The 27,461-nt window shown below is 46.7% G+C and overlaps 1 protein-coding gene across 10 annotated transcripts in view; it reads right to left on the bottom strand.

Annotated features, from left to right (window-relative positions):
• The window catches only part of AMER1 (APC membrane recruitment protein 1), an 84,666-nt gene extending 63,220 nt beyond the window's left edge, over nucleotides 1–21,446 (bottom strand). For 6 of the 10 annotated variants that reach the window (XM_073361062.1, XM_073361059.1, XM_073361061.1 and 3 more), the window contains exons 1-2: nucleotides 21,309–21,446; nucleotides 1,370–4,612 (exon numbers count right to left, since the gene is read on the bottom strand). In XM_073361062.1, the coding sequence (XP_073217163.1) occupies nucleotides 1,370–4,518 (3,149 nt within the window). In that variant the 5' untranslated portion in view covers nucleotides 4,519–4,612; nucleotides 21,309–21,446. Of the gene's footprint in view, nucleotides 1–1,080; nucleotides 4,613–21,308 lie in introns of all 10 variants that reach the window. The other 4 variants (XM_073361052.1, XM_073361056.1, XM_073361053.1 and 1 more) reach the window with 1 other exon arrangement.
• Nucleotides 21,447–27,461: the final 6,015 nt, after the last annotated feature.

The following is a 27,461-nucleotide window of genomic DNA, read 5'->3' as shown; positions in this document are numbered from 1 at the left end:
ACATGCAGGTTGCTTTTTTTTTTTTTTTTTTTTTTTGGAGAGGGGGTGTAAATAAAGTGAATTAAAAACAGAGCTGGTTAGAAAGCTCCCTTCCCACTGCTACACACAACGGAAAACATCTTTTTGACCAAAATGAAAACCTACAGGAAAGTTCTTGGTTTGGTTTGAAATGTTTCCCTTTTTGAATGATTTTTGCTTTGGTGGGGAGAAACATGATATGCATATGCCATACTCTCTCTCACTTCTCCAGTGGGAAGGTGCGGTGATGAGAGAAAGTGGAGAAAACATTCCAAAATTTGTCAAAAAGAAGCTTCACAGAAAGTAAATAGTAACAAAAAGCTTTCATTCCTTTTGAATATTGCTCTAATTGTTAAATAGTTTCAGGTACTGCACCTGTCTCAAGTCCCCTGCCAATCTGTAGTTTTACATCCACTTTTTCCTGTTTTTTCCCATGTCACGGTGTGAAAGTTCCACATAAATGGGGGGAAATGACCACACACATGAAACCACAAATCTGAGTATGTATCAAGTGTTGCCAAATTCACAAATCAAACACATTGGGAAGATATTTATCTATCATCCCTCTTATGGTACAGCTACAGCCATTTTGTGTTAAAAACATTCAGAGTTATGATTTTTGGCAGTTGATGGTGTTCCTTTAAATAGATCAGCAGAAAACTAGCCTGAACAGGGAGTCTATTTCCAGGAGATTTTATTCCAACAGCAACTGCACTATGTATTGATACTCACTCTGCACAGTTTATTATAGTCAACAGAGTGGTGGTTCACACTGACAAACACTGGTGCCTCAAGCATTAGTCTACGCTAGGAGGTGGCCTACACAAAACCACAACAGAGCACCCACAGCAGTGCAGAACATCAGCAGCATTGTGAGTGACTACATACTGCACCCAGCTGCAACTGCAAGAAAGAAGAGTTAATCTTTGTTGGACCAATTCTAAATGAAAACCACACACTGAAGTATATCTTCCCTCTCCCGCCACCCCACCCCTCCCTGAAAGTTAACCCTTGGCTGCCCCCCCCCCACCCCTCCAGTATTAGCTATTTGGCTACCATTACATTCACTGTAGTGCTTTGACAGCTAACGGGCAGCGTGTTCCCATGTACGAGTCCCCCTTTCAGCAGGTCTGTACTGGAGCTTCCATAACGTTCAGCAAAGCAATCTGAGGGTTTTAAGGTCTCAGTGCCATCGTGAAACTGGAACGTTCCTTGTGTAATGCCAGCAAGTTTGCACTTTGCTGATTTATCAGGGGACTGCGTGAAAGCGAAGCTCTGAGGTAAGTCAGCCCCTTTTTCTCCCAAAGATAGCACGCAAGCCAGTTTTTTGGCCATATTTTCTCTAGGATACCTGTAGGAGCTAGACACCTCTTGGGCCTCTCTTGTATCAGTCTGCAGAGGTAAATTGGATGGTCTGACCACATGTCTAGGCGTCTGAAGCATTAGATTACTGGCCCCAGTATCCTGGGGCATCCTGTCCGGAGTCTCCCTGGCATTGCTCCATCCAAGGGACATGTAAGGGGAATCCACTTCTGACTGCTCAGATGTATCCCAGCTGCCTTTGACAACGGCAGCCCTTGCAGTCAGAGTACAGCTCCACGGTTTCTCTCCCCCTGAGGAAAGCTCGGCTTTGTACTCCACATGCTGCAACCCTGGCCAGGTAAGTACCCCATCAGCTTCTCCTCCTTCGGAAGGAGACAGCTGAATGCTCTCCTTGCTTCTGCTCACCCTGGGGACAGAGTCCTTCTTGCCACTGTCCCATTTAGACCAGAGCTGACAAGGCTTAAGGCCATTCTTGGAGAGAGGCATATCTGCAAGCTCCAACTCCAAGCTCTCTGTGTCAAGTGACCTGCTTCTTCTGTTGATAGAGAGCGGTGCTGGCAGGGAGGGGTTCAAGCCATGCAGGCGCAAATGACGGGGAAGGCTGCCAACACCCCAGTTACAGCTCTGGAAAGAGTCTTGGGGATACCCCAGGAACATTCGTTCATCACATTCGGCAAAGGACTCCTTTTGCACATAGCTGTCATCAAAGGCCTCAAAGGATGCAGCAATGTCCTCGTCAGCGTTCATCTCCAGATGCTGCTCACATTCTCCCTCGCCTTCCTGCTCCACATCCACTATGTCAAAAGTGACCATGGTTGGAAGGACAGAAAGGTTCTGAGTGAAGGAAGAACCTGAATCAGAGCTACCAAGGCTTTCAGAGAGGCTGGAGAAGAGAGTGCCGCTGCTAGTGAACTCAACCAGCGCCTGAGAGAAGTTAACAGCCTGCTCGGGTTCACATTCACTTTCTGTCTGGGGTTCCCTGAGGCAGTTTTCCATTCTGCTGTGGTGTTCATTTTGCAAACAGCTATCGGGGTCATGTGTTCTGTAGCTGGGATAGGTCACAGTCACAGTTTTGGCTGGGACTAAGCTACGTAGTTCCCCAAACACTGCATGATCCAAATCAGAATCAAACACAGAGTTGTTTTTCATGAGCTGAATAAGGCAACTTCCTTGGGCTTTTTGGCCATTGTAATACTTTTCTGGACACAGTGTCCCTTGAAAGTCCCTCCACTCAGGATTTTCCAGTCCAGACACTGAAATCCCAGCATCTACATTTCTGCTCAAAACTGGAGAAGCAACTTGCTCACTACCAAGGCAACTCTGATTTTTGCCAATCAATTTGGCTGCTCTAGTATTACATTCAATGTATTGCTTGTCTCTGGGACATTTCTCTTTGCTGGGGACGTCCAGCTGTTTTGCAACTGGTTCCCTCTGAAGCTCCCAATACAGCAGCTGTTTCTGAATAGCAGCCAGCCTCTCTTCCTCAGTCTCCATCACTCCACTGCTCTGCCCCATCATCTGAATAAGGTTCTTTTCGGCAGGGACAGCAAAGTCTAAGAAATGGCTGAAGATCTCTGGATGAGATGCTTTGCTCTCAAATAAGGATTCGTCCCCGAGAGAGGGGCTCATCAGGGTGTCATCGGGCTCATAAAACTCATAAAGTGCATCACCACTGTAACTGTCTCTTGGGAGACGGTCCTTCTTGATTTCCCCAAGTTCATCCTCTGGCCCCGGTGTGGTAGAGTCATAATAACCCTCATCGCTATTGGGAGCAGATTCTTGCTGGTCACTGGGCGGCGTTAAGAGCTCTACATCATCCATCACACCTCCAGCGTACAGATGGGCCACCTCCTCATGCAAGCCGCAAGTCTCCAGCTTGCTATTCACTCCCAGCAGCTTGGGACTGTTTATGGGCTGAGGCAGCTTGGTTTCGTAGCGGCTGTCCACCTCGGTGGTGCCCTCCCACAGCTGCTGGAGGTACTCCTCTATCTCCTCCGGCGTGGCCATCTCCTCCCCTCCTCCCTGGTAAGTGACAAGGCATGAGCTTCTCTTGGCAGCATCTCTACTGCGCTCTATGGAAATCGTGCTCTCAGCAATACTGTCGATGTCTGGCTCAGCAATTATGTCTCCACACCCAGTGAGGGAATCAAAACTTTTAAGGGAAGTAACATCTCCAAAGATCAAGCTGAGCTGGTCTCCAGAGTGTACTGAAGGGGGGTCATTGTCTGGGTAGTCAGGATGGTGTGCTTCAGGGAGGCCATCACAGGGTGAGCCGGCACAGACAATAGTCTCTGCGTCCAATTTCACATCTAGAATATTGTCTTTGCCCACAGGCACCATTGCTGCATCTCCTTCCGAGCTACTTTGAGCAGCCACGAGCCAGTCGGTGTTTTCTCCAAGGTTGGTCGTTGTGTTCAGTGAGCAGTTACCATCCAAGCTCCCTGTGCATGGTGCGGGGAAAGGGGTGCCTCCTGGACTCTCCTCCTCAGAGGCTCGCTGCGTTTCAGCCCCCGCCCCTTGAGTCTTCTTGGCTTGCTCTCCATCCCCGCAATCAGCGGCCCACTCCACTTTCTCAGACTCAGCAGCTTTGTTCTTTCTGTGGCGCCGGATGCTGTTGAAAAGCCCCTTCAGCCCTTTTTTGGGTCTAGGGAAGGACAACGATTTGTCTCCATTGGGCTTTTTCTCAAAGCCCTCGGCACTCCCCAGGGGAGAGCTCTCCTGCCTGCCAAACTCAAATTTGATGCTGGCGTCTGTTGCCAAGTGAGCGCTCTGAGAGCTTGGCAGCTGGCGAGGATGCGAGTCCATCCCTCCATTCAAGGGGCTGTCCAACTGCAACCTCCCTTTCCCATCCTCATACCCAACGTCGCTGATCCCATCGTGCGTCTTACTTTTACTGAGACCCTTTTTGGAGGCTCCCTTCCCTTGGCCTTTATTTTTTCCTCCAAAGAAGCTTGGCAGGGTGCATATGCTCCTCTTCCCCCCAAAGAGCTTGAAGGCAGTTTTCTTCAGCTTGCCAGGGGGTGCCTGCTCCACAGCCGCAACAGAAGCATCGCTCCATTCAGGCAGCCGGTCACCTACTCTGCTCTCCTCCTGCTTCTGGTCTCCTCCCTCAACTTGCCTGCAGATGACAGATGGAGAGCTGGTTCCAACGGCATCCTCTGTACAGCACGTTTCCATGGCAGCTGTTACAGCCAGGTATATTTAGCTGGAAATAAAGACTTTGGTAGCAGAGTCTTCTTCAGGGTGTGTGGACCAAAGCATCATGATTGATCTAAAAGGAAGAAAGAAAGAGACATGAGAAACCATTAATGGTTTGCTTGGAATCACTTGAGTGGGTGAAACAAGGCAAAGAGGTCAGGCACATTCATGACCACAGCTGGGACACTAACTAGTGAGACCTCTATAACTCACTCTATAGGTTAGTTCTTTTTATCATCTCTCCTCTCAATAATGACTGGGGTTTGAACTTAATGCTGGTTTCCAGACTGCTAGTTTGTTAAGCCTCCATTTTATCCTCAAGGCAGAAGTACCACTTCCTCAGTATAAACACTTCCCATATGGAGAGACAGATTTGCTTTCTCTGGCTCACTGTGGTTGTGTGAGACAACATGTGTTGTGGCCACATCTCCAGAGTACTGGACTAAGACCCACCAAACTCACTGCACTGACTTTAGTCACTACGAACTTTCCAGTATTAGTTAGCCCCCGTGATCTCAGCGCCTTTCTGCTTTTAAAGTGTCAGATACAATTCAATTCTCCGAAACATTCCCTATCAACATTTTGCACTTAACACTTAAATACAACCAATTTAAAGAACAAGCACTAAAATGACAGTAAAAAGAAAAGGAGTACTTATGGCACCTTAGAGACTAACCAATTTATTTGAGCATAAGCTTTCGTGAGCTACAGCTCACTTCATCGGATGCATACTGTGGAAAGTGTAGAAGATCTTTTTATATACACACAAAGCATGAAAAAATACCTCCTCCCACCCCACTCTCATGCTTTGTGAGTATATAAAAAGATCTTCTACACTTTCCACAGTATGCATCCGATGAAGTGAGCTGTAGCTCACGAAAGCTTATGCTCAAATAAATTGGTTAGTCTCTAAGGTGCCACAAGTACTCCTTTTCTTTTTGCAAATACAGACTAACATGGCTATTACTCTGAAACCTAAAATGACAGTGTTTCTCTGAATAAAGAGAGAGTGATTTTTATTTGCACTAGATTTCACTTGTCTTTAAACATCTTTCAGGAAAGCTAGAATTAAAAACCAGTTCAGTACAAAAACCTCCCTGATCAGATTATCTCAGAAACACCAGAGATGGAGGCTTTAATCTGATGCTGGCTCGACGTGAACAAAATAAAAATATTTCTTTTTGGCATTGGGCAGGAACGGGCGGGGGGAAGAGAAAGAATAAATCCAGTGAAAATTGTTATGCACTGCTGGGTTTTTATGCTTGTAGCTTAGATTTTTCTGGTCTGAGGCCCCCACCGAATTTAAACAAAGACCCTGTTTGAGGAAAACACCCCCCCCCCCCCAAATCATGGGCCTCCTAACACCCATGACTTGAGGGCAAATCCTGAAAATGAAGGATTTTTCTTGAATCTCTGGGGGACCGGGCAGTCACTGGAGGAGCAAGAAAGCAGCATTTTTATTGGCTTCTATTATTAATAAAAGCCTTGGCGTTCATCCTGCTCACTAAAATTAATGGCTAAGAAGCAGATGGGGCAGGTTGTAATTGTATTAAAGTGATGGTTACGAGAACATTGCAAAACCGAGTGATGCGCAGGTAGCGATCTGAAAACTGCATGCAGCCTCCCCTCCCCTGCTACAGACGGTTGTGCTGCAGAGACAGCGTGTCTGGTAGCTAAGCATGCACACAGAAAGAAAGCAAAGGAGGGCACTTTGCCATGCCATAACTGGCTCTGCACCATACAACTCGTGAGTTTAGTACAGTATTAGAGCTTGAGACTGGGAATTAGGAGCTATTTCTAGCTCTGCTGTTGATTTGCTGTGTGATCTCAGGCAAGTCAACCATGGTGTTCCTCAGTTTCACCCTTCCGGGGGGCAAGGGGAAAAAAATACTGACCTGCCTCACTAACCGACTAATTTCACTGGTGTGTATAATGGCCTATTGAAGCATTCACTTGTGACATACACAGTACCCAAGTTCCATTGTAGGAGTTCCCTTGTTGCTTTGCAAACGTACTTAAGTCATTGGTAAATCTGATTAAACAACATTATTGAGATGCACAATAGTATGCTTTGGCCATCCCTCCTGTTAACTCCAACCATGCTAGGGAGCGCGCATTTAGCAAAGCAGGAAGGAGAAGGGAGGAATGAAACTTAGGGTACGCCTACAGTGGCAGAGTTACATCGCCGGCAGTTACAGCGCCGCTCAAAGAGCGCTGAAGGGAAACCGCTGTTGCGTGTTCACACTGCCAGCTGCCTGCACAATAGCGTGTTCACACTTGCAGCAGTATTCGGAACGTTGCACTCTGGGCAGCTATCCCACAGAGCACCTCTTCCTCTTCTGCCACTAAGAGCTGTGGGAAGGCGGAGGGGGTCGCAGGGCATCCTGTCTCCTGTCCCAATGCCCCAGGATGCATTGCTTCGCATCCCAGCGATCCCTGTGCTTCTGTCCGCATTTGGCACCATCTTTCAATAGCTTTGTGTACTGCTGCTCTGCCTCTTCGGTCTGCAGGAATGGATCCCGCACTGCTGACCAATATGCTGCTCGCTCTCACTAACACGTCACGAGTGGCAGTGGGGTTATTCCTTAAACTATAAAGGCAAGAGGAGCTTGACATTGATCTCGCCACACGTAGTAGCTACGACACGAGACTGCGTGTGGCATTTGAGGTGCTGACCACAGTGGAACGCTGCTTTTGGGCTTGGGAAACAAGCACTAAGTGGTGGGATCACATCGCGATGCACGTTTGGGATGATGAGCGGTGGCTGCAGAACTTTCGCATGAGGAAAGCCACATTCTGGGACAACATGATGAGCTCGTCCCAGCCCTAAGGTGCAAGGACACAAGAACGAGAGCTGCTCTGTCGTTGGAGAAGCACATGGTGATTGCACTGTGGAAGCTGGCTACTCCAGATTGCTACTGATCGGTCGCTAACCAGTTCAGAGTGGGAAAGTCGACCATTGGACTTGTGTTGACAGAAGTGTGCAGGGCCATTAACCGCATTCTGCTCCGAAAGACCATGACTCTGGGCAATGTGCGTGATATTGTGGATAGCTTTGCACAAATGGGCTTCCCTAACTGCGGAGGGACAACAGATGGCATGAATATTCCAATTCTGGCACCAGACCACCTAGCCACTGAGTACATTAATCGCAAGGGGTATTTCTCAATGGTTCTCCAGGTGCTTGTGGATCACCGGGGGCATTTCACAGGTATTGACACAGGCTGGTCCAGAAAGGTGCACGACGCACTCATGCTTTGGAACACTGGCCTGTTCAGAAGCTGCAAGCAGGAACTTTCTTCTTGGACCAGAAGATCACTGTAGGGGAAGTTGAAATGCCCACTGTAATCCTGGGAGACCCTGCTTACCCCTTAATGCCATGGCTTATGAAGCCATACACGGGGCATCTTGACAGCAGCAAAGAGTGGTTCAACAATAGGCTGAGCAACTGCAGAATGACTGTTGACTGTGCTTTTGGCCATTTAAAGGCCTGCTGGCGCTGCCTATATGGGAAGCTGGACCTGGCTGATGACAATATTTCTATGCTTATAGCCTTGTGCTGTACACTTCATAATATTTGTGAAGGGAAGAGCGAACCGCTGAGGCTCAGCGCTGGAGGCTGAAATTGAACAGCCAGAGACCAGGGCTATTAGAGGGGCGCAGCGTGGGGCCATAAGGATCAGGGATGCCTTGAGGCAGCAATTTGAAGCTGAAAGCCACTAATATTTGTTGCTATGCTTGGGAGTGCAGTGCTTGTAATGCTAGGAGGTGATTGTGATTGGTGCAGACAAGGCACTGTGAAGTTTTAAGAAAAGTGCCTGTTGCTTTGCAGGGTTCTGTTTGCTTTCAATTAATGGAATAAAGATTGCTTTCAAACCAAAACCATTATTTTATTAAAAAACAACCACCAGAGGAGAGAAAGAGACACACAAAAAACCAAAACCCATCAGCACTGTGGAGGATGGGGGAAGGGAAGGTCCCAGGAAGAGGTGGGGTCCCTGGATAGTTAAAGATTTGTGTTTGTCCAGGTATCATATGCAACCTTGTCCTCTGGAGTACAGTGAAGCGGGTACTGTACTTCAGGAGGGCTTAACTGCAGAGGGATGGGTGTTGAGTGCAGTGGCTACCGGGAGTCCACAGGGCTGGACTGCGATGGGGCAGGAGTGGAACGCATAGGGTACAGACTGGAGCCAGGAGGTTGATAAGAGTGTTGGCGGTGTCTGGGGGATGTATGGGAAAGAGTTGTGACAGCGGCTGCAGGGGAGGGCAGGTGCGGAACTGCTTGGTTTGTAGTGCTAGTAGCACCTGGAGCGTGTCTGCTTGGCGCTCCATAATGTTTAAGAGCCGCTCCATGGCTTCGTTCTGGCACACTGCGTTCTCCTTTTGGTCCTTCTTCTTGCTGTCCCACCACTCCTTCAATTCTTGTTTTTCGGCCACAGAGTGCATCGTGACATCACAAAGGAAGTCCTCTTTAGTTCTTCGTGGCCTCTTACTAATTCTGCACAGCCGTTCAGCCAGAAATAACAAAGAGGGAGGCTGGGCACCCCAGGCCACATCTGTGAAGCCAAAATGCAACATTTTACAGAAGCACTATTGTTTGCAACACACAGACCACCAATTTAAAACACAGCCACTATTCACATACCTGTCACTAACTGGCTGACCCCATGAGCCACAAGACCCCCAAAATAGCAAGTAACCACAGGGGTAGGGGTAATCAGTGTCCCAGAACCGTACTGTAGTCTGGGCATGTGGCTCTTGGGGAGAGCCAGCACTGTAGTGGGTGGGGAGGCTTATAATCATTACTGTCCCCACATTTTCCACAGGCTGTGTTCATTATGGAAGATCTCTCACTGCTGAGGGTGAGCAGGGAACCAAGGGAGGGTCTTCTCGAAGACTGCAGCTTCCGCCTTGGTCCTATGGGGCTCGCCTGTGTACAGCAATGGTAACCTTTCCCCTCCTCCTCCGTGACGGCAGAGTGACATGGGAAAGTTACCCTTAATGGGGCAAAAAACAAAGCAGCTCTGCGAAAGAACCTGAGGCAGCGAACTGCCCAGTATCAACATGAAAGTTTTGTGGCGATCTCTGAGGCAGATTCCCATGAAGTGAGGGAGTCAATCAACAGCCTACTCCGCTGCTCAGACTAGGCATGTGGTGATATGCGCATCATACAAACACAAACCTGCTTTCTGCAGCCCTCCTGCCCCCAACAACTCGCTTCAGCGATTCCCAAAATCAAAGTCACTTACCAGAGGCCTCCTCTCCTGTTTGCACTTTGCCAAGCTCTGACAGCTATGAGTGGCTAGCCTCCTCCAGGGTAGAAAAGAGCTCCTGGCTGCATTCACCTCTGACCTCTGAGTTATCCTCTGCCTCTGGGTCCCCCTCCACATCCTCGTCCAAGATTTCCTCCTCCTGATTTGGTCCACTCTCGACTGGCACACGAGCCAACAAAGTATCCACAGTTGCCTTTGCCTTTGTAGAACCGGCAGCTCGTGGGCACAGCACCGGAGCAGCGGTTTGCCTCCCGCGCCTTGTGGTAGGCATTCCGCAGCTCCTTCACTTTGACCCTGCAGTGCAATGTGTCACGGTTATGGCCCCTTTCTGTCATGCATCATGACATCTGTCTGTAGGTATCCTAATACCTACAGCTGGGACTGGACAATCTCCTCTCCCCAAATGCAGCTCAGCATTGCTCCAAGCCGGGGATCACTTGGTGCGAGGAGCAGGCCTGGTCACCTGGAAAGATGCACTGAGACCACTACACAAGTCACCGAGCAAACAGGAAGGGGACTTTCAAAATTCCCAAGGAATTTAAGGGGTGGGGCTCATGATTGGCCACCTGGGGGCAGGGCAGTAGAGTTCAAACGGAGGACCAGAGAGGCGAGAAGAGGCATTGTGGGACACTTCTTAGAGGCCAATCGCAGCGCTGTAATCACCAGTGTTTACACTGGCACCACGGCGCTGTAGCCCCGGCACAGAAAGCTGTATGCCTCTCGTCAGGGTAGTTTTTTTAACAGCACTGCAACTGCTTGGCAGCGTGTACACCTTGGGAGTTACAACGCAGAAAGCTGCTTTGCTGCGCAGAAACTTGACAGCGTAGACAAGGCCTCAGAGAGACTTTCCAAAGGTTGCACCTTGTCAGAACACGCTGCTTCCTCCCACGCACACTCCAAATCCCCATCACACTTAGGTGGTTGCTTTGCAATTACTTTAGCAGTTCTCCTAACTCCAGCAGGAGAGACAGACACTACAGGAAGTTTTGTTCGTAGCTAAGGCAACCATGGGACATGGGCAGTCTACAAGAAATTCTCTCTCTTGGGGCCTGGGGGAGAAACACATATATAAAGCACGATCAGTGCCTAGTTTGAAGGCTCTGCTCTAAAGGTGGCAAGTGATCAAGGCTACAGGGCTATGCCTCGCCCTGTATAGCTTCTACAGGAAAGGGCCCTGCTCAGTTTCTGCTCTCCTTAACAGTTAGAGATGGGTCCACACTGGCTCTCAAATCCCAACCCATTTGATTTTCAGTTAGTGAAGCCACTTCTATAATTCTGATGCCAGGTCAGTTCCAAAGCGTAAAGGAACCTATTTTCCATGTCAGGTGGGGATGCAGTTGAAATCTCATGAAAGCCGTTTACAAGGTTACACACCATCTAATCTCAATCCAGATGCCAACTCAGCTTTACATAGGTTGTAAACCTAATCTGGATATGGATGCTTGAATGTCTTGGCAGCCCACTGCTACTAAAAGAGTGTCCACCTAAACCAGTTTTGATAATGAGTTTATCAGAAGTCTCACAACATTTAGACCTGGTCTACTAAAGGGCGAGACATAAACGGTCTTGTGTCAACCTAGCTGTGGAAGCATCTTCACTTAAATTTGGCTCCCATCCATGTAAGTGCCCCTCTATGCTGATTTAGTAACACCACCTCCCTGAGCGGCGTAGAGTCGCGGACAACGTCATTAGGTTGGTGCAGTTTCAGTGCAGACACTACTTTGCTTATGTCAACTATTACTGGCCTTCAGGAGCCATCTCAGAAGCCCCACAGATAGACAATACAATCGATACAAGTGCTGCTGGTGAGGACACGCCACTGACAAAAGAAGCCAAGTGTGAGCACACACAGGCGATTTAATAACTATGGTGGCTGTATGCCACCATAAATTAAATTAGGTTGACATAATTTTCTTCTGTCGACGTGGCCTTAGTGTTTTTCTTAAGGCCCCAGTCTCTGGATCTGCCATTATGTGAGAATCTCAGCTTTCACTTAAAATATAAATAAATAAAGAGATCCTAGACTTCATGGTTGTGAAAAAAAATCTTGAAAGATGACCCGTGTGACCCCTTAAGGCTCAAAAAGCAAATAAAAAGCACCCCCCCCTTTTTAAAAATCTCATTATTAAGCCAATCCCATGATTATTTTTGGTTCTGTCTCTTGTTTTTTTGACCACTGCGGCCTAAAAAGATGTGTTTTCAACTTGAGTTTAGTTAACTCAAATTAACTAAAACAAAGTAAAATCCTCCTAGTGAAGACAAGGCAGTTTGTAGTTTTCACACCAATTAGCAGGTCAAGGTAAATCCCAGCCTCCCCATAGCAGGCTGAGTTAAAGATGAGCTCCATCTTCACTAGGAATTTTCTTCATGTTGAGGCTAACTCGACTGAAGAACACACTACTGAAGATGCGCCATTGGGGTTGGAAATACTGTTAGCACAAAGTTCTGGTCCCACAGAGGTGCCGGTTGTTGCAAACTGCATAGTAATGGGGGCGGGAGGGAGCAGGAGACAGGAAAAAAAATATTTTAGAGCTCACCCTGGCTCAAAATCAGCACTGACAACAATGTATACCCATTCTGTAACCACAGGACCAAACCAGAAATATGGTTGCCGTGAGCAAAAAAGTATCCATAAGGAAAGAGACCAAGGTTAGAAGCCATGGTGGGATGAGACTGCATTTCAGCTACATTAGGCTTTTTTGGGGGCCTAGATTTTGTCTGTCCTAGAATAATAATACACAATACCTATTACTAACGTAGTGCTTTTCATCAGTAGATCTCAAAGTACTCCACAATCTTTAATGTATGTAACCTGAGAACACTCCTTGAGGTAAGGAAGCTTTATTATCCCCATTTTACATATGGGGAACTGAGGCTCAGCGAGGCTAAGGGACTTGCCCAAGGTCTCCCCATGTCCTAGGCCAGAGCCCTAGCCAGCCTTCCTGCTCTCAGCAGGATAAACTCAGTCAGCATTTTAAATATGTCATCATGCTCCAACAGTATACAGTTATACAACCCAGTGGTTAGGACATCAGCAGCTGTCTGCAGCACTGTCTACAGTAGCAATACCACATTGCTAATATTGGGGAAGCTGAACTGATGGCAACAGCGTAAGAGATGGTTAAAAAAAAAAAGAGAGAGAGCTCCTAGTCTACATCATTATACAAGGCAGATTCACATATCACAATGGGAGAACATCCAAGTCCTGTCTGCAGTAACTGGTGGGTACTAATTTTCCAAGTTTTTTTTCCTGTACAGACACACCCAGAATCTCCAAACAAGATCAGGGCTCCAGTCAGCAAGACTACAGTCAGAGACAGGCCCTAACCCACACTGCTTAAAAACTAAAAACAGATACGATGCTGCAGAGTGGAGATGAATTCCAAGACTTGTGTTAGAGAATCACGCACCTCCACAACTGACAACTTCCTAGTGCTATAGCAACTTTCCTTCTTGTCTACATAGATGGGGGAAAACAGTGTTTACATTGCGTGCAGCCTGGCCTTGATTTCAGCTGCAAGATAGATTTTTCTGATCATGCTGGCAAGAAGAGAAAGATATTACACAGACGCTCCTAACTACAGCAGAGAATCTTCCTAGTCAGTGGATCTTTCCATAGAGTTACACACCTTCATCTAAGTATGGTTGCAAAATGCAAATGACTTTTGCCCAAATTATTTGCAGAGGATCATGCTGGGCCCTTAACGTTTTGACAAAAAAGTTTAAAGAAAACCCACCATTGATTCTGTTAGCCATGGTGTTTAAACGCTAACAAAAAGCTCCCCCATTCTGCATTCTACAGACTTGGGAAAATATCACCTAGGGATTTAGGGAAATTTTATTCCCTTAATAGCCATGTGTTGTAATCACCTTGTCAAGTCCCTCTGCTTCAGGTGGACTGACACCTCTTACAATAAACAGGCTGCAAGCTTTTCAATGTGTTGCATCAGAGATTGTTTTCAGTCACATACAAGAAAGCTAATCAATGGATGCACACGGTATTTACTCCAGACTGCCAGTTTGTTTTACCCAATGCTATTTCTCTGCAAACAAGTTAAACTGGAGGCTAAACGCAAAGTCATTCTATGCAGTAGATGTAATAATTCTATTAAGATGTTGAAGAAAAAAGAAAAAACAGTACAGAGTTTAAGCAGAGAAGTTTCTGGTTATCAGGGAATAAGGTACAGATTATCAAGGGGTGCGAAATTCGGTTTAGGATCGGGTGGCGTAAGGAATACATAATCTGCAATCTCCCCGATTGGGGGTATAAGGTTAACGGGTCAAAGTACAGACATTGAGATATGGGGGTATGTTGTTCATATAATGGCTATGTTCAGGTGTGGAGTATAATGATACGATGATGAGGATGGATTTGGTGAGATTTAATGTTCAGTGAGTTTATGGTTCCAGTTCATATGGCCCAATGGAAAAAGTCTCTCAGTCCCTTTCCCATAGTTGATGCACGATGTCGTACCGGCTCACACCTCCTGGTACTGTCGGCGGCTGGTGATGTATTCGATGTAGATGTCTACACCACTTTAACTATATATACTGTATAGTTAAAGAGGCACAAATCCCCTACCGTACAGAGAAATAAACTGTACCAGAATAAGCACAGTTATACCAATATTATTGTGTCCACACTAGAGGTTCTACTCGTAGTTTAAAAAAAAATACACACACACACTCACAGTTTAACTATTTTGGTTAGGGCGCTATGTGTAGATGAGGGCTTATGCTGCTAAAATAAATCTCCCCAGACCCTATGCCTAATATGTAGGGCCCTACCAAATTCACAGTCTATTTTGATCAATTTCATGGTCATAGGATTTTTTAAATCATGCATTTCATGATTTCAGCTATTTAAATCTGAAATTTCATGGCGTTGTAATAGTAAGGGTCCTGAGTCAATGATCCCTGTAATTTTTTCCATCCATGTGCGGAATGAATTTGTTATGTGCACCATATCGAGGTAATGTGCGGATGTGTGCCATCAGTAGAAACCAAAAAACCAGATATAATTTTTTTTTGAAAGTTACCATAGGGATAATTACTCCAGCCAGGATAGGTTAGGCATTTTAGAACTCACTACTCTAAGAATTAAATGTAAGTGTAAGAGAGAAATAAAAATTATGAAATGCATAGACCAGTCAAAAAAACTAAAACAACACACTTTGAAAGAACTATTATTGTTGTCACTTCTTGATACAAGTATGTGTTGGGAGGCGAGTGTGAAAGACAGTGTGTATATCTGTGACAGCACAGAAGTAAGCAGCAGTGTAGAAGTATGGTTGGCATGGTGTGGTATTGCCAACCTTACTTCTGTGCTGCTGCCTGCAGAGCTGGGCCCTCAGTCAGCAGCCGCCACTCTCCAGCCACCCAGCTCTGAAGGCAGCAGCGCAGAAGTAAGGGTGGCATGGCATGGTATTCGCAAAAAGAAAAGGAGTACTTGTGGCACCTTAGAGATTCACCAATTTATTTGAGCATAAGCATCCGATGAAGTGAGCTGTAACTCACGAAAGCTTATGCTCAAATTGGTTAGTCTCTAAGGTGCCACAAGTACTACTTTTCTTTTTGCGGATACAGACTAACATGGCTGCTACTCTGAAACATGGTATGGTATTGCCACCCTTACTTCTGCGCTGCTGCTGGAGGGGTGCTGCCTTCAGAGTTGGGCACCCAACCAACAACGGCTGCTCTCCAGCCAGACAGCTCTGAAGGCAGGGTAGAAGTAAGGGTGGCAATACGGTGATCCCCCTAAAATAACTTTGTGACCCCCCCTGCAACTCCATTTTGGGTCAGGACCCCCAATTTGAGAAACGCTGGTCCCCCCATGAAACCTGTATAGTATAAGATAAAAGCACACAAAAGACCAGATTTCACAGGGGTAGCCCAGATTTCACGGTCCATGACTTATTTTTCAAGGCCGTGAATTTGGTAGGGCCCTAGTAATATGACTATGCAGCTACAAACAGACAACTGTTGCTCCAGTTCTCATTTAAAAAAGTGTTTCTAGCTCAGATGTAATCTGATGCAATGACATCTGCTTGGGCCTGCAAACAGCCTGCACTGGTAGTTTGATGAGCCATGAACTGTTCCCATTTGTAATGTTACTCTGAAGCCTAATGAGGATACACTGAAATGTCAACATCGTAAAAAGTATCAGAGGGGTAGCCGTGTTAGTCTGTATCTACAACAACAACGAAGAGTCCAGTGGCATCTTAAAGACTAACAGATTTATTTGGGCATAAGCTTAGGTGGGTAAAAAAACCCCACTTCTCCATGCATCTGAAGAAGAGGGTTTTTTACCCAGGAAAGCTTATGCCCGAATAAATCTATTAGTCTTTAAGGTGCCACTGGACTCCTCGTTGTTTTTAACATTGTAAACTATTTCACTGCTGAGCATTTTAGAAGAAACATCTGTGTTCCTCTATTGCTCTGAATGCATTGCCAAATATCTGAGTGGGACTGTTACTAGCAGTCCAGGTTTTGTGGGGGAGGTGGTGAAAATGAGAAATTAAAACCCTTTACCCAAATTTTGTTTTAAATGACCTTCACCCCACCCTAAGGGGAAAAGATATTGGAAATGCACCCTCTTTTGAGAGACAAAAGCCTCATCTCCCTCCCCCACACCCCCAACTTCTACAAGCCTGTTATGCACTTTCAGTGCAAATGCCTGCAGCACATTAGAAACACTGGGGGCATAACAAACGGGGATACTGGACTGATTGTACTACACTGGGATGTGACAAGTAGTAACAGGCGGAGGCAAAGTTGAAAAGGAGGCATCAGTGCAATGTACTTCTGGAGTTCATGACAAATCATTTAAACTAGTGTATTGCATAGGACAAGGGGGAGGAGGTGTGAGAGATTTAATTAGGTGCTCTACTACACAACCCTGTTGCAGAGACAAACAAAAAAAAGTCACTCCCCAGCCCCCGGAGATAAGTCACATCTACAAGTTCAATTTCACACACTATTTCGCTGACACTGCTTGCAAAGAAACAGCATTTTGTACACAACAGCACTTACCTATTCATGACATTAGTACTTTGCTTTAGAAAAAATGTTGTCGTTGAGGATACTAACGGATGGAAAATTCTAAAATACGCTGCCATGGTCCCAAAATAAGCTGTCATAAATTACCTTTGTTAACAAAAACTCTGAAAGCATCACACAATTAAAGAGTGTCCTGTTGGAAAGCTGCAGATAGTGACCTTCCATAACAGAATATCCACCAGGAAAGTTTAAAAAGTGTCAGCACGGAGGCCTGGTCTAAACTGAAGTTTTATACCAGTATAATTATTAGTATTACTGAAATTGTTATCCCAATACAACTTCTACTGTGGACAGAACGATACCTGTATAAATGTGCCTTATACTAGTACAGCTTATTCCACTTTCCTTACAGGAGTAAGCTATACCTGGGTAGGGCACCTTTACACTGGTATAACTAAGTCCACATTGGGGGGGGGGGCAGGGCGGGAGGGTGTACTTCTTTAATCTATAGTGGTACAGTTACAGCAGTACTATGATTGTAGTTAGACCTTGCTTTCCAGAATCCTAAGCATACTTTTTGTCAGTATAAAAACAAGCATTTTGATTGAGACATCTGTTATATCCCATTTTTATCAAAGAAGGTCCTAGGACTCCAAGACATCTTGTGAAGAACTAGGACTGTTCCAGTTAAAACTGAGATACATGGTCACTTTAAGAAGGTCCACTAAACTTATGTGTATTGTTTTCCCCACTTCACAGAGTATGTTAAAAATAAATCTGCACTGGGAGAGGAAGAATGGACTGGATGGCTTAAGGAGTGGGACACAGAACCTTCCACTCTAGCTCATGGATTCAACCCAGATTTTGGTTGTGATGGAAAGTAGTTAGAACCCAGGTGTAAAAAGAAAAGGAGTACCTGTGGCACCTTAGAGACTAACAAATTTATCTGAGCATAAGCTTTCGTGAGCTACAGCTCACTTCATCTGATGTAGCGTACTGACCAATGGTGAACGTCCTGAGTTGGTGAGTTTCTGTCCAACGCCCAGGAAACAGGCATCCATATCAAAAGCCACCATCACTATCTGCACCTTTGTCTGGCACCAAGTTTAGCAGAGAGGCCAGAGATTGAATCAACGTGGAAACTGAACGCCTCTCAGATCCCTGGGAGGCAGCCCTACAAGTGGGAGGCAAATCCTTGGGTGGGGTTGTAGTACAGCTTTCTTCCCATTGTGTCTAATGTATAAACACAGGAAGTCAATCAACACAGCTGTCAATCCAGCAACTTTCCAAGCTCTACATTTACTTTAGTCACCAACTTCTGTTTCTCACTTAAGAGTCTCTCCCTCCCCTTTCAGAAAAACCCAACTATTTCATGTTTCACAGTGTCTGAGCATCAGAAAAATGGAACTGGAGCAAACTGACAATGGTGTGTAGAGGAATAAGGCGCTGGGAAGCAGGCATGGTCTGACCAACTACATTCCTGCTCGGGTTCTGAGCTACTCTGACAGAGAAACACATTCAGGGGATGGAATGCAAGTTAAAACCTGGTGTGGAGGGAAAAGCAAGCTGAGCACTGACCTGGTGAAATGTTGTGCAAAGGAACTTTAACATGGAACAACTTCATTTCCTTTCAGAGGCGGCCAAAAAGCCACCAAAAATTACAACTTCTCTCTGCTTAAAGGATGCTCATCCCCACAACTGATTTTATCTATCTACCATGACACCCACCACCTGGCTGAAGGTGAAAGAAGAACATCCATGCACCAATGGAACAAAGTAGCGGAAGAATGAAAGAAACATCTGAAGAAAACAGCCCAGCCAAACCTCAAGTCAGATGTGCTGCTCACGCATGCTTAGCTCATTATGATCACAGCTACAAGAATTGATAGTAAGCAAATTACTACAGAAGTTACACTTTAAAAAAGATGAATATTTTTGCAAGCAGGGTGTAAAAATAACAGCTGCTCCTGGAGAACTCCCAGCGCCTCCATTAGTCTGCTACAGAATTAGAAAGCAGATTCCTCCTACGAATGCATTCCTCTGCCTCTATTTGAAACCGTGTATGTACAGCTTTGTTTTTGTTCTTTGCTGTTAAGCAGGGGACCAACTTAAGTCTGACAACTGTCTCTTCTTTCTTTCATATCTGGCAAGTGCTTTACTCATTTACACACAGAAAAAAGTCAGAAAATAATTACTACAATAACAGCAAGAAAATGGTAAGTTTCCAACCAAAACCACAGATCTAAAGACCTAACACTTTGGGGATGACTGGATCCGAAATGTGCTATTTGGTCCCCTTTAATAATAAACAGAAATTCAAACACCAATCACTTAAATATTTCAAAGCTTGCTCAGGCTAAAATGGTGACAGACAAGCTTTAAGAATACGATTAAGTCCATAACCTATCAGGTACAAAATCAGGATAAACAAGGGAAGCTGGATGCAAGATTCAGTTAATATGCAGTGGTATGCTATGCAATTTGTTTAAAATTTCTATATTCCTGTTGTTGTGGACAGGGGGTTTCTGCTGGACTGAATGCTATTTGGGTCTGAATTCAGTGAGGTACCAGTTGAGAGGTCTGATGAGGGATATGTCCCAAAGATGTTTGGTGGCATGTTTGACTGCAACAACAAAACTTATTGCAATGGTTTTTTTTCCTACCCACCAGACTTTCAGCAAGGCCTTCTGCATGCCCTAATCTTCCACCTTGGCATTAAAAGGGGAGCAATAAGAAATTTGGCTTAGGACAAGCAAAGCCATTTACAGTCAAATATCTTCAGTGCAAAAGTTGAAAGTATTGCACAAGCAGCCTTCTGTTTAAATGGGTTCTGTGAATGGCTGGGTCAGATGATGACCAGCAAAGATGTGTAGTATCTATGGGCTCAATTCAATTGGACGAAATAACAGTCTCAGGAAACCTCAAACTTAAAACTACAGCCTCAAACACAGTCTCATTTTCAGTAACAAATCAGAACAGCTCATGTGATTCTTAGAGCCCTGACAAAGTCTAAAAGAGCTTCCCATCCATCCCCAGAATCCCTCTACATGCAATACCCAGGACCCAGGAATTTGGGGGGCCAAAAATATTCAAGTTATTTTAAAAAATTCAAATGCATTTTTGTTTGACATTCACGTAAACATCTCCCTATGGGGTTTGTCAAATTTTGCTACAATAGCGCATGAGAACTAGACACATCCCTTCACATGGTCCAAGCTAAGCAAAATACAACAAACAGCATTAGCGGTGAAGGAGTTAATTTGCTTTAAGAGAGTTTTTTTTAATTAATGCCACAGGTAAAGCATTTGAATGTATTGTTTTTAGCAAGCGAGCCTCCTGAAAATAACTTCTACTCACACACACAAACAATGACAAACTGAAAGATAATCTTGTTACCATGTTAAACAGGGAGACAGATGTTTAGAGAAGCTGGAAGCCATCAGTGATTTAGGTTTCTCAGTAGCTGAAGACACAAAGCTTCTGTGTTCCACCCTTACATATCAAATACCAGCAATTTAGACTGCTCCGGGGTCAACTGGTTTGAGCCTTGCGCGAGGGGAGGAGCACTGGAGAGGAGACCACAGAGGGTAGTAGATCTTGTATATAGACACCTGCTACTGTATTTTCCACTCCATGCATCTGATGAAGTGGGTTCTAGGTCACAAAACCTTATGCCTAAATAAATGTGTTAGTCTCTAAGGTGCCACAAGGACTCCTGGTTGTTTTTGCTGCTACAGACTAACTCGGCTAACCACTCTGGAAGTAAAACTCTGGTCACCACTGGTTTTATTTCAATAGAAACCCTCGATAAATGCAAAGCTTAGGTAGCAGAGGACAATAAACCACCTCTCTCGCATTAACAGCGAGTACTCCTTATTTTGAGGACACCGGGCAGCGACCCCAGAGAGCTCTGGCTCAGTGGGGGACAGGCAGAGACCACCCACCTGTCTCCGGTGATTTCTCCCCGGGAAGAGGGATGACGCGTGAGAGCTCAGCAGACACACGCACCCAGTTCCCCCGGCCCGTGCTGCTGCTGGTGCAGAGGCGGCAGCCGGGGCGTGAGACACCAGCTGCTCCCGCAAATCACCAACCGCAACGAAGCCGCACAGCTCCGGGCCGGGGGGGGGGGGGGGGCGGGAAGAGAGCCCTGCCCGCATCCCTGAGACAGCTGGCTCTGCAGCCCCTGCACAGTGGGGGCTGCTGCACAAGCAGCCTCCCGACGCCCCCGAAATGAGCCCGGCGGACAGAGCGCGGGGCCTGCGCCGGCCCAGCCCAGCCGCGCGGCTGGCACAAAAGAGAACCAGCAAGTCGCTCGCTGGCTCGGACACCTGGGCTCGAGGGCCGCCGCCCCCGGCCGAGCGCCCCGGCCCCGGCCGGCTACGCGGCACGCACAGCGGGAGGGACGGACAGACAGACGGACGGACGGACCGACGCGGCGCTCCGCTCCACCGGCGACATGACGGCGGGAGGAAGGTACCGCGGGCGCGCCCCACTTACCGAGCGCCGGCCGGCCGGGCTCCCCCGCCTCGTCCCCCGGGCAGCGCGGCGGGCAGCTCCCAGCCTGCGCAGGGTCCGCGCGCGCGCGCTTCCCCCCGCGCCGCGCCGCGCCGCCGGGGCCTCGGCCTCGCGCCCGCCCCGCCCCGCCCTCCCTGCCGCCGGGGGCGGGGCCGGGGCCGCCGCGCAAGTGACAGGCTGGAGGGCCGGTGACGCGCGGCGAAGGCGGGGCCCGCCGAGCCGGCTCCGCTCTTGCTCCCCCTGCTGGGCGGCGGGTGGCCATGGGCCGCCGCGGCCGCCGTGAGCTCGGCGGTCCCCGGAGCGGCGAGCAAGCATGGTAGCCGGCTAGAAGCGCCGTGCTCAAAGTGCTCGGCGCTGGTGACTACAGCCTGGATGTTTCTCTCGCCCCTCGCGCGAATTAGCTGCCCTAGGCCGGCCTGTTTGCCCACTGCCCCCCACCCCCTTCCAGGGTCTAGGGCCTGAGCCGGAGCCAGTACAGTGCCAAAGAGCCACAGTAACACGTCAGCAGCCCCCCCATCAGCTTCCCCCAGCCCGGCTCCCAGCCCTACCCACCCACCGGCAGCCCCCCATCAGCTCCCCCCCACCCCTGCTCCCAGCCCCCCCACCCACCCACCGGCAGCCCCGCATCAGCTCCCCCCCACCCCTGCTCCCAGCCCCCCCACCCACCGGCAGCCCCGCATCAGCTCCCCCCCACCCCTGCTCCCAGCCCCCCCACCCACCCACCGGCAGCCCCGCATCAGCTCCCCCCCACCCCTGATCCCAGCCCCCCCCCACCCACCGGCAGCCCCCCGATCAGCTCCCCCCCACCCCTGCTCCCAGCGCCTACCACCCACCCACTCACCGGCAGACCCCCATCAGCTTCCCCCTGCTCCCAGCACCTCCCACCCACCCACCGGCAGCCCCCATCAGCTCCCCCCCGCCCCTGCTCCCAGCGCCTCCCTCCCACCCACCCACCAGCAGCCCCCCTGTCAGCTCTCCCCCGCCCTGCTCCCAGCGCCTCCCACCCACCCACTGGCAGCCCCCCCGTCAGCTTCCCCCTGCCCCTGCTCCCAGCGCCTCCCTCCCACCCACCAGCAGCCCCCCCGTCAGCTCCCCCCCGCCCTGCTCCCAGCGCCTCCCACCCACCCACTGGCAGCCCCCCCCCCGTCAGCTTCCCCCCGCCCCTGCTCCCAGGGCCTCCCACTCACCGGCAGCCCCGCCAATCAGTACCTCCCCCTTCCTCCCTGCACTTCCTGATCAGCTGTTTCGTGGGGTGCAGGAGGCTGGGGTGCAGGGGGAAGTGGGGTCAGGGTCTGGGGCAGAGCCAGGGGGTTCAGCAGTGAGCACCTCCCCCCCACCCCGGCACATTGGAAAGTTGGCGCCTGTAGCTCCAGCCCCGGAGTCGGTGCCTATCCAAGGAACCACATATTAACTTCTGAAGAGCTGCCTGTGACTCCGGAGCCACAGGTTGGCCACCCCTGCTCTAGGGGGAGAGTCAACAGTAGAACCTAGATGTCCTTACTCCATCTGTCCCTGCTCTAAAGTGCTTTTCATCTCAAAAGACCTCAAAGTGCTTCATAAACTATAGACACAGAGTACCACTGAAATACCGCTACTGCTGGGGTGGAATGCGGAGTACAACAGCTGTGTGGCTGGAGGGAGATTTTGATCAAAAGAGGAAATGGGGTGCACAAGTGACTAGTTCAGGGAAAACTGGAGTTCGAACACCTAGATTCTGTTCTTGACTGCCACAATGACATGGGATTATGGTGTGACTTTAGGCAAATCATTTAACCTCAATTGCCAGAGTATCTACCTCACGAGTGTGGTACGGTTTATTTAATTAATGTTTGTAATGTGGCTTGAATTCCTTGGATGAAGGGTGCTGTATATAAATGCACAATACTATTAGTTATTTTTAACGCAAAAGCAAACCTTCCTCATGGGATCTTTAATATCCAAAGCCCCAATTCTGCAAACAATTTACATACACATGTTTTACTATTGATTTACTCACAGTAGTAAAGTTAAGCATGTACATAAGTACATGTAGGATCATGGCTCACAACTGTATGCTCTTTAGTGTAGGGGGCATATCTTAATATACAAAACCTAGCACGATGGGGCCTTGATCTTGACTGATGCCTCCAGATACTACCAACATATAAAAAAGAAATAATAATCGAAAGCAGATAGGACCTTGGTTTTGAAGTTTCCTCTGACAGACATGCATACAGTAGACTGCATGAAGCTCCATTTATCTTCCTGGGATCAACGAACAGCTGACTTCAGGATCTGAACATATATGTCAGATTTGCTATCAAATATATAGCATGTTAGTGATGTAGAGTAGTTTGCTGTGGCTGCATCCACCTTCAGATACCTTGCTTGTCATTGGTGAGCGAACCCAGAACCTTCAGCACCAAAGGCACATGCCCTTGCCATTTGGCAAGGAGGAATAACACCTTACTTCTATACATCACCCTGATGTATAGAAGTCTGAGACTATCCACCCCGGGGAGCATATAGTACACTCGTTTACTGCACATTACCATATCCCCCTATAATCAATCATTCACACAAGCAATTATAACAGCCTGCTACAGTTAAACATTGTAGAGGGGTTATACTTTTAATGCTGAAGGTCCTTGACAATGTGTTTAGATTAATAGACGTCGCGGATTTTTAAGGCAAAAAAAATTATGACAATCTCTTCTGAATCTTTGTGTAATGCATGCATGAAGCCCATGCTTCTGTTTGAGCTAGAGCATATCTTTTAGAAAGATATTCCACCTTGATGTAAAATCTTTAAGTAATGGAGACTCCACCATGGCCCTAGGTAAGTTTTTCCAATGTTTTAATTACCACCAGTGTAAAAAACTGCCCCTTATTTCTAGCCTGAATTTGTCTGGCTTCAGCTTCCAATAAGTGGATCTTGTTATCCCTTTTTATGCAATAGTAAATAGCTGTCTACAATTAGAAATCTCTTCCTCATGTTGGTAATTGTAGACTGTGATCAAGCCACTTCTTAACGTTCTTTTGGATAACTAAATAGATTGAAATTCTTAACTTTCTCACTGCCAGCCATGGTTCCCTGACCTTGAATCACTATTGTAACTCTTTTTTGAACCCTTTGCAATTTTTCAACATCCTTTTGGAAACGTGGACTCCAGAACTGGATACAGTATTCTAATAATGGTCTCACTGATGCCATATAAAGAGGAAATACCACCTCCCCCCTGCTTGATATGCCCCTGTTTATACACATAAGGATCTGTTAGCTATCTTAGCTACAACATGGCACTGGGAGCTCATGTTCAACTGCTGATCTACCTGACCTCTGGAAGTGAGGTCTGAATTAAAATAGTTTCCCAGGGATATGTTAGCAACCTCATCCCTTGGGCTGTTTAAAACTGCACTGGAAATCTCAGGGGACAATCCAACTTTGGACATTGAGGTAAGAACTTGGTGGAACCTGTCAGGCTTTTTCCATCTCCAGCTTTTGTGACTAGAGAACAATCCTCACCCTTTTTTTGCTCAATGTACTTCTTGTTCCTTATAACTTTGATGGGGCCTGTGATGCACAAGGTTCGGAGTCTTACGACTTCAGAATCGTGATTCCTGCCTCCTTTGAAAGAGAAGATTCAAGACATGATTCTCAAGTGGTTAAACATGCATGACCAAAGCAACAGGGGGACGGAGTGCAGAATCATTCCTGTTATATGTCTATGCACCTTTTACTTGAAACCTGATTTGGGGTCATTGCAGGCACCTGAATCTCCATGCCTATGATCCACTCCTAGTTAAGTCCAGATTCTAATATAAGAGATATATTTTGTATCACTGTGATATTGAAAAGTCTTCCAAGGTGCTTTCATGCCTTTCCTTGCACAAATGTCTCAGTTTCATACAAAAAAATTTTCAGTGTTGCCAGCTCTCGTGACTTTACCAGGAGACTGGCAATATTTGGTGTTTTTCGTAAAGGCCCAGCTCCTGGATTCAAGTGATTATGTGAGACTCTCAGCTTTCATTTAAAAGAAAAAGAAGCAAAAAAGATTGTTTCTAGCTCTCATAGTTGCAAAGCAACACTTGAAAACATGAATCCTAAAGGCTCAAAAACCATAAAGCAAACAAAAACAAGTCAAATCATATTAATTGTAAAAATATCATTATTTTGGGGGACTTGACTCAGGAGTTTGAACACTACTGCCATCTGACGGCTCTTCAGGGATGTATGTGTAATGAGTTAGTGAGTCTAAAACCAGTTCTTTGTGGACAAGTGACACACCACAATTAGAATGAGCTGTCTTCTTTGTGGACAGTCTCAGTAGAAAGGTCAAATATTGAAAGTTCCATGGACACTAAACGCCACTCCCAACCCTAGAAGTGGTCCCTTCAAGTCAAGGCTGAGGCACATTTTCAGGGCAGCGTGTGAGGATTTGGAATGGCCGCTGCTTGTGCTGTGTAGATCTTGTGGCTAGATAGGAATGAAGCCCTCTGTTTACCCACAAGAGCTATCCGGCGCAGGCAATGGGCTGCGCAACTTCTTGAATAATGTTGTTGTCCACTCCACCAGCCCAGGCCCAAATGTGAACATAACACATGAAAGAGACTCAAAATGAAGGACACAGCAAATTATTTTTGCAAGAAATGTAAAATACAGTGAAACACCTTCCCTTGGTGTAAATAATGCTTTCATAACTTCAGTGTCATGGTTCTCTATTTTTGAAGTAAATCATTTTCAACAACAAAAAACAAATTTTATATGGAATCTAGATAACTTTGGGACCGAAATTTGAGAGGCATGTCACCAATCCCCAACAGTGATTGTTTGGAGAGGACGGATGGTCCAGTGGTTTGGGTGTAACCTGGGCAGATTTGGAGTCAATTCCTTGCCCTGCCACAGACTTCCCGTGTGACCTTTGGCAAGTCATTTGGTGCCTCAATTTCCCATTTGTAAAATGGGATTTTCCTATTTCCCTTCCTCACAAAAGTGTTGATGGTGGCTTTGTCTTCACTGCTGGAAAGAGGGATTTTTTTTTACCTCCGTAATTAACACGTGAGGTAAAAACACAGTGACGGTCACAAAATGTATTAGGTAAGGCAGTGGTATGGTGCTGACATCGACTAGTTTATCTTGTGGTAAAACTAATGTTCCCTGTTGTCACTGGGTTTTCACCTCGGGATAGTTCATGTGCATTAGTTACCCTGAGATAAAAACATACCTTTTGCTATCAGTGAAGACAAGACCTGAGAGATGCTCAGATACTATGGCAATGGGAGCCATATAAGTACCTGAAATAAATGTGAGATACAATTAAATCAACAGAAATACAAAAATAAAATACACATTAATGGAGCAAAAATCACTCTTGAACCCCAACTAAAACTGTACAAAAATGCAGCCTGTTTCTTAGCTTTTAATGTAAATAGTATACATGTAAATAGTAATGAGGGGTTTGCTTTGCATAGCTAGTCACATTAGTGGGAAAGATTGTATTGTTATGATCTCATTTAAAGTAGGAGCTATGACTAAGAACTAAGAAAGATTTGAATAAATGATTTGAAATCATATTATTTTCCATTAATCATGCCTATTTTACATGCCTCCTCCACCTGTTACTGTTTTAAGATAATCATTTGCTTCATAATCATAGTTTCCATTATGTTCAGTATATTAACTGTTTAAAATTTAGTGTTTTCCTGCTGAAGCTGAATTACAGTTCAGATTCCTGGATCAGTAATCTTAAAATAGTTCTGTGCTTAGTTCTGCTCACCCCAGCAGAACATCACTTCTCCTCCTTTGGTTGTACGATCATGTTGGTTTTACGATTTCAAGACTTTAATTTTCATAGAGTACAGTAGTTTGTTCCAGTACTCCACAGAATCACACACTAGCCAGGGAACAAGTCAGCAAGATAGAGGGACAAGAGAAAATTGTTCTTGATTAGCTTTGGAGGACACCTAGTGGTTTTAGTTGGGTAACACCAAAGGAACCTGATCAAATCAAAGCATTTACAGCCCATTTTAGTGAGTGGTTGTTTGTAGACTTAGTTCCATTGTGCTCCAGCTGGCTTTGATGTTTGTGCTCAAGAATAGAGATTTCAAAACCTGCTGGCGAGAGTGGCGAGCTCCCCAGACTATCCAAACTCCACT

This window comes from Lepidochelys kempii, chromosome 9 (genome assembly GCF_965140265.1).
Source record: "Lepidochelys kempii isolate rLepKem1 chromosome 9, rLepKem1.hap2, whole genome shotgun sequence".
Taxonomy (NCBI): Eukaryota; Metazoa; Chordata; order Testudines; family Cheloniidae; genus Lepidochelys; species Lepidochelys kempii.
The sequence above is the reverse complement of the archived record's forward strand: the minus strand, read 5'-3'. Positions and strand labels throughout refer to the sequence as shown.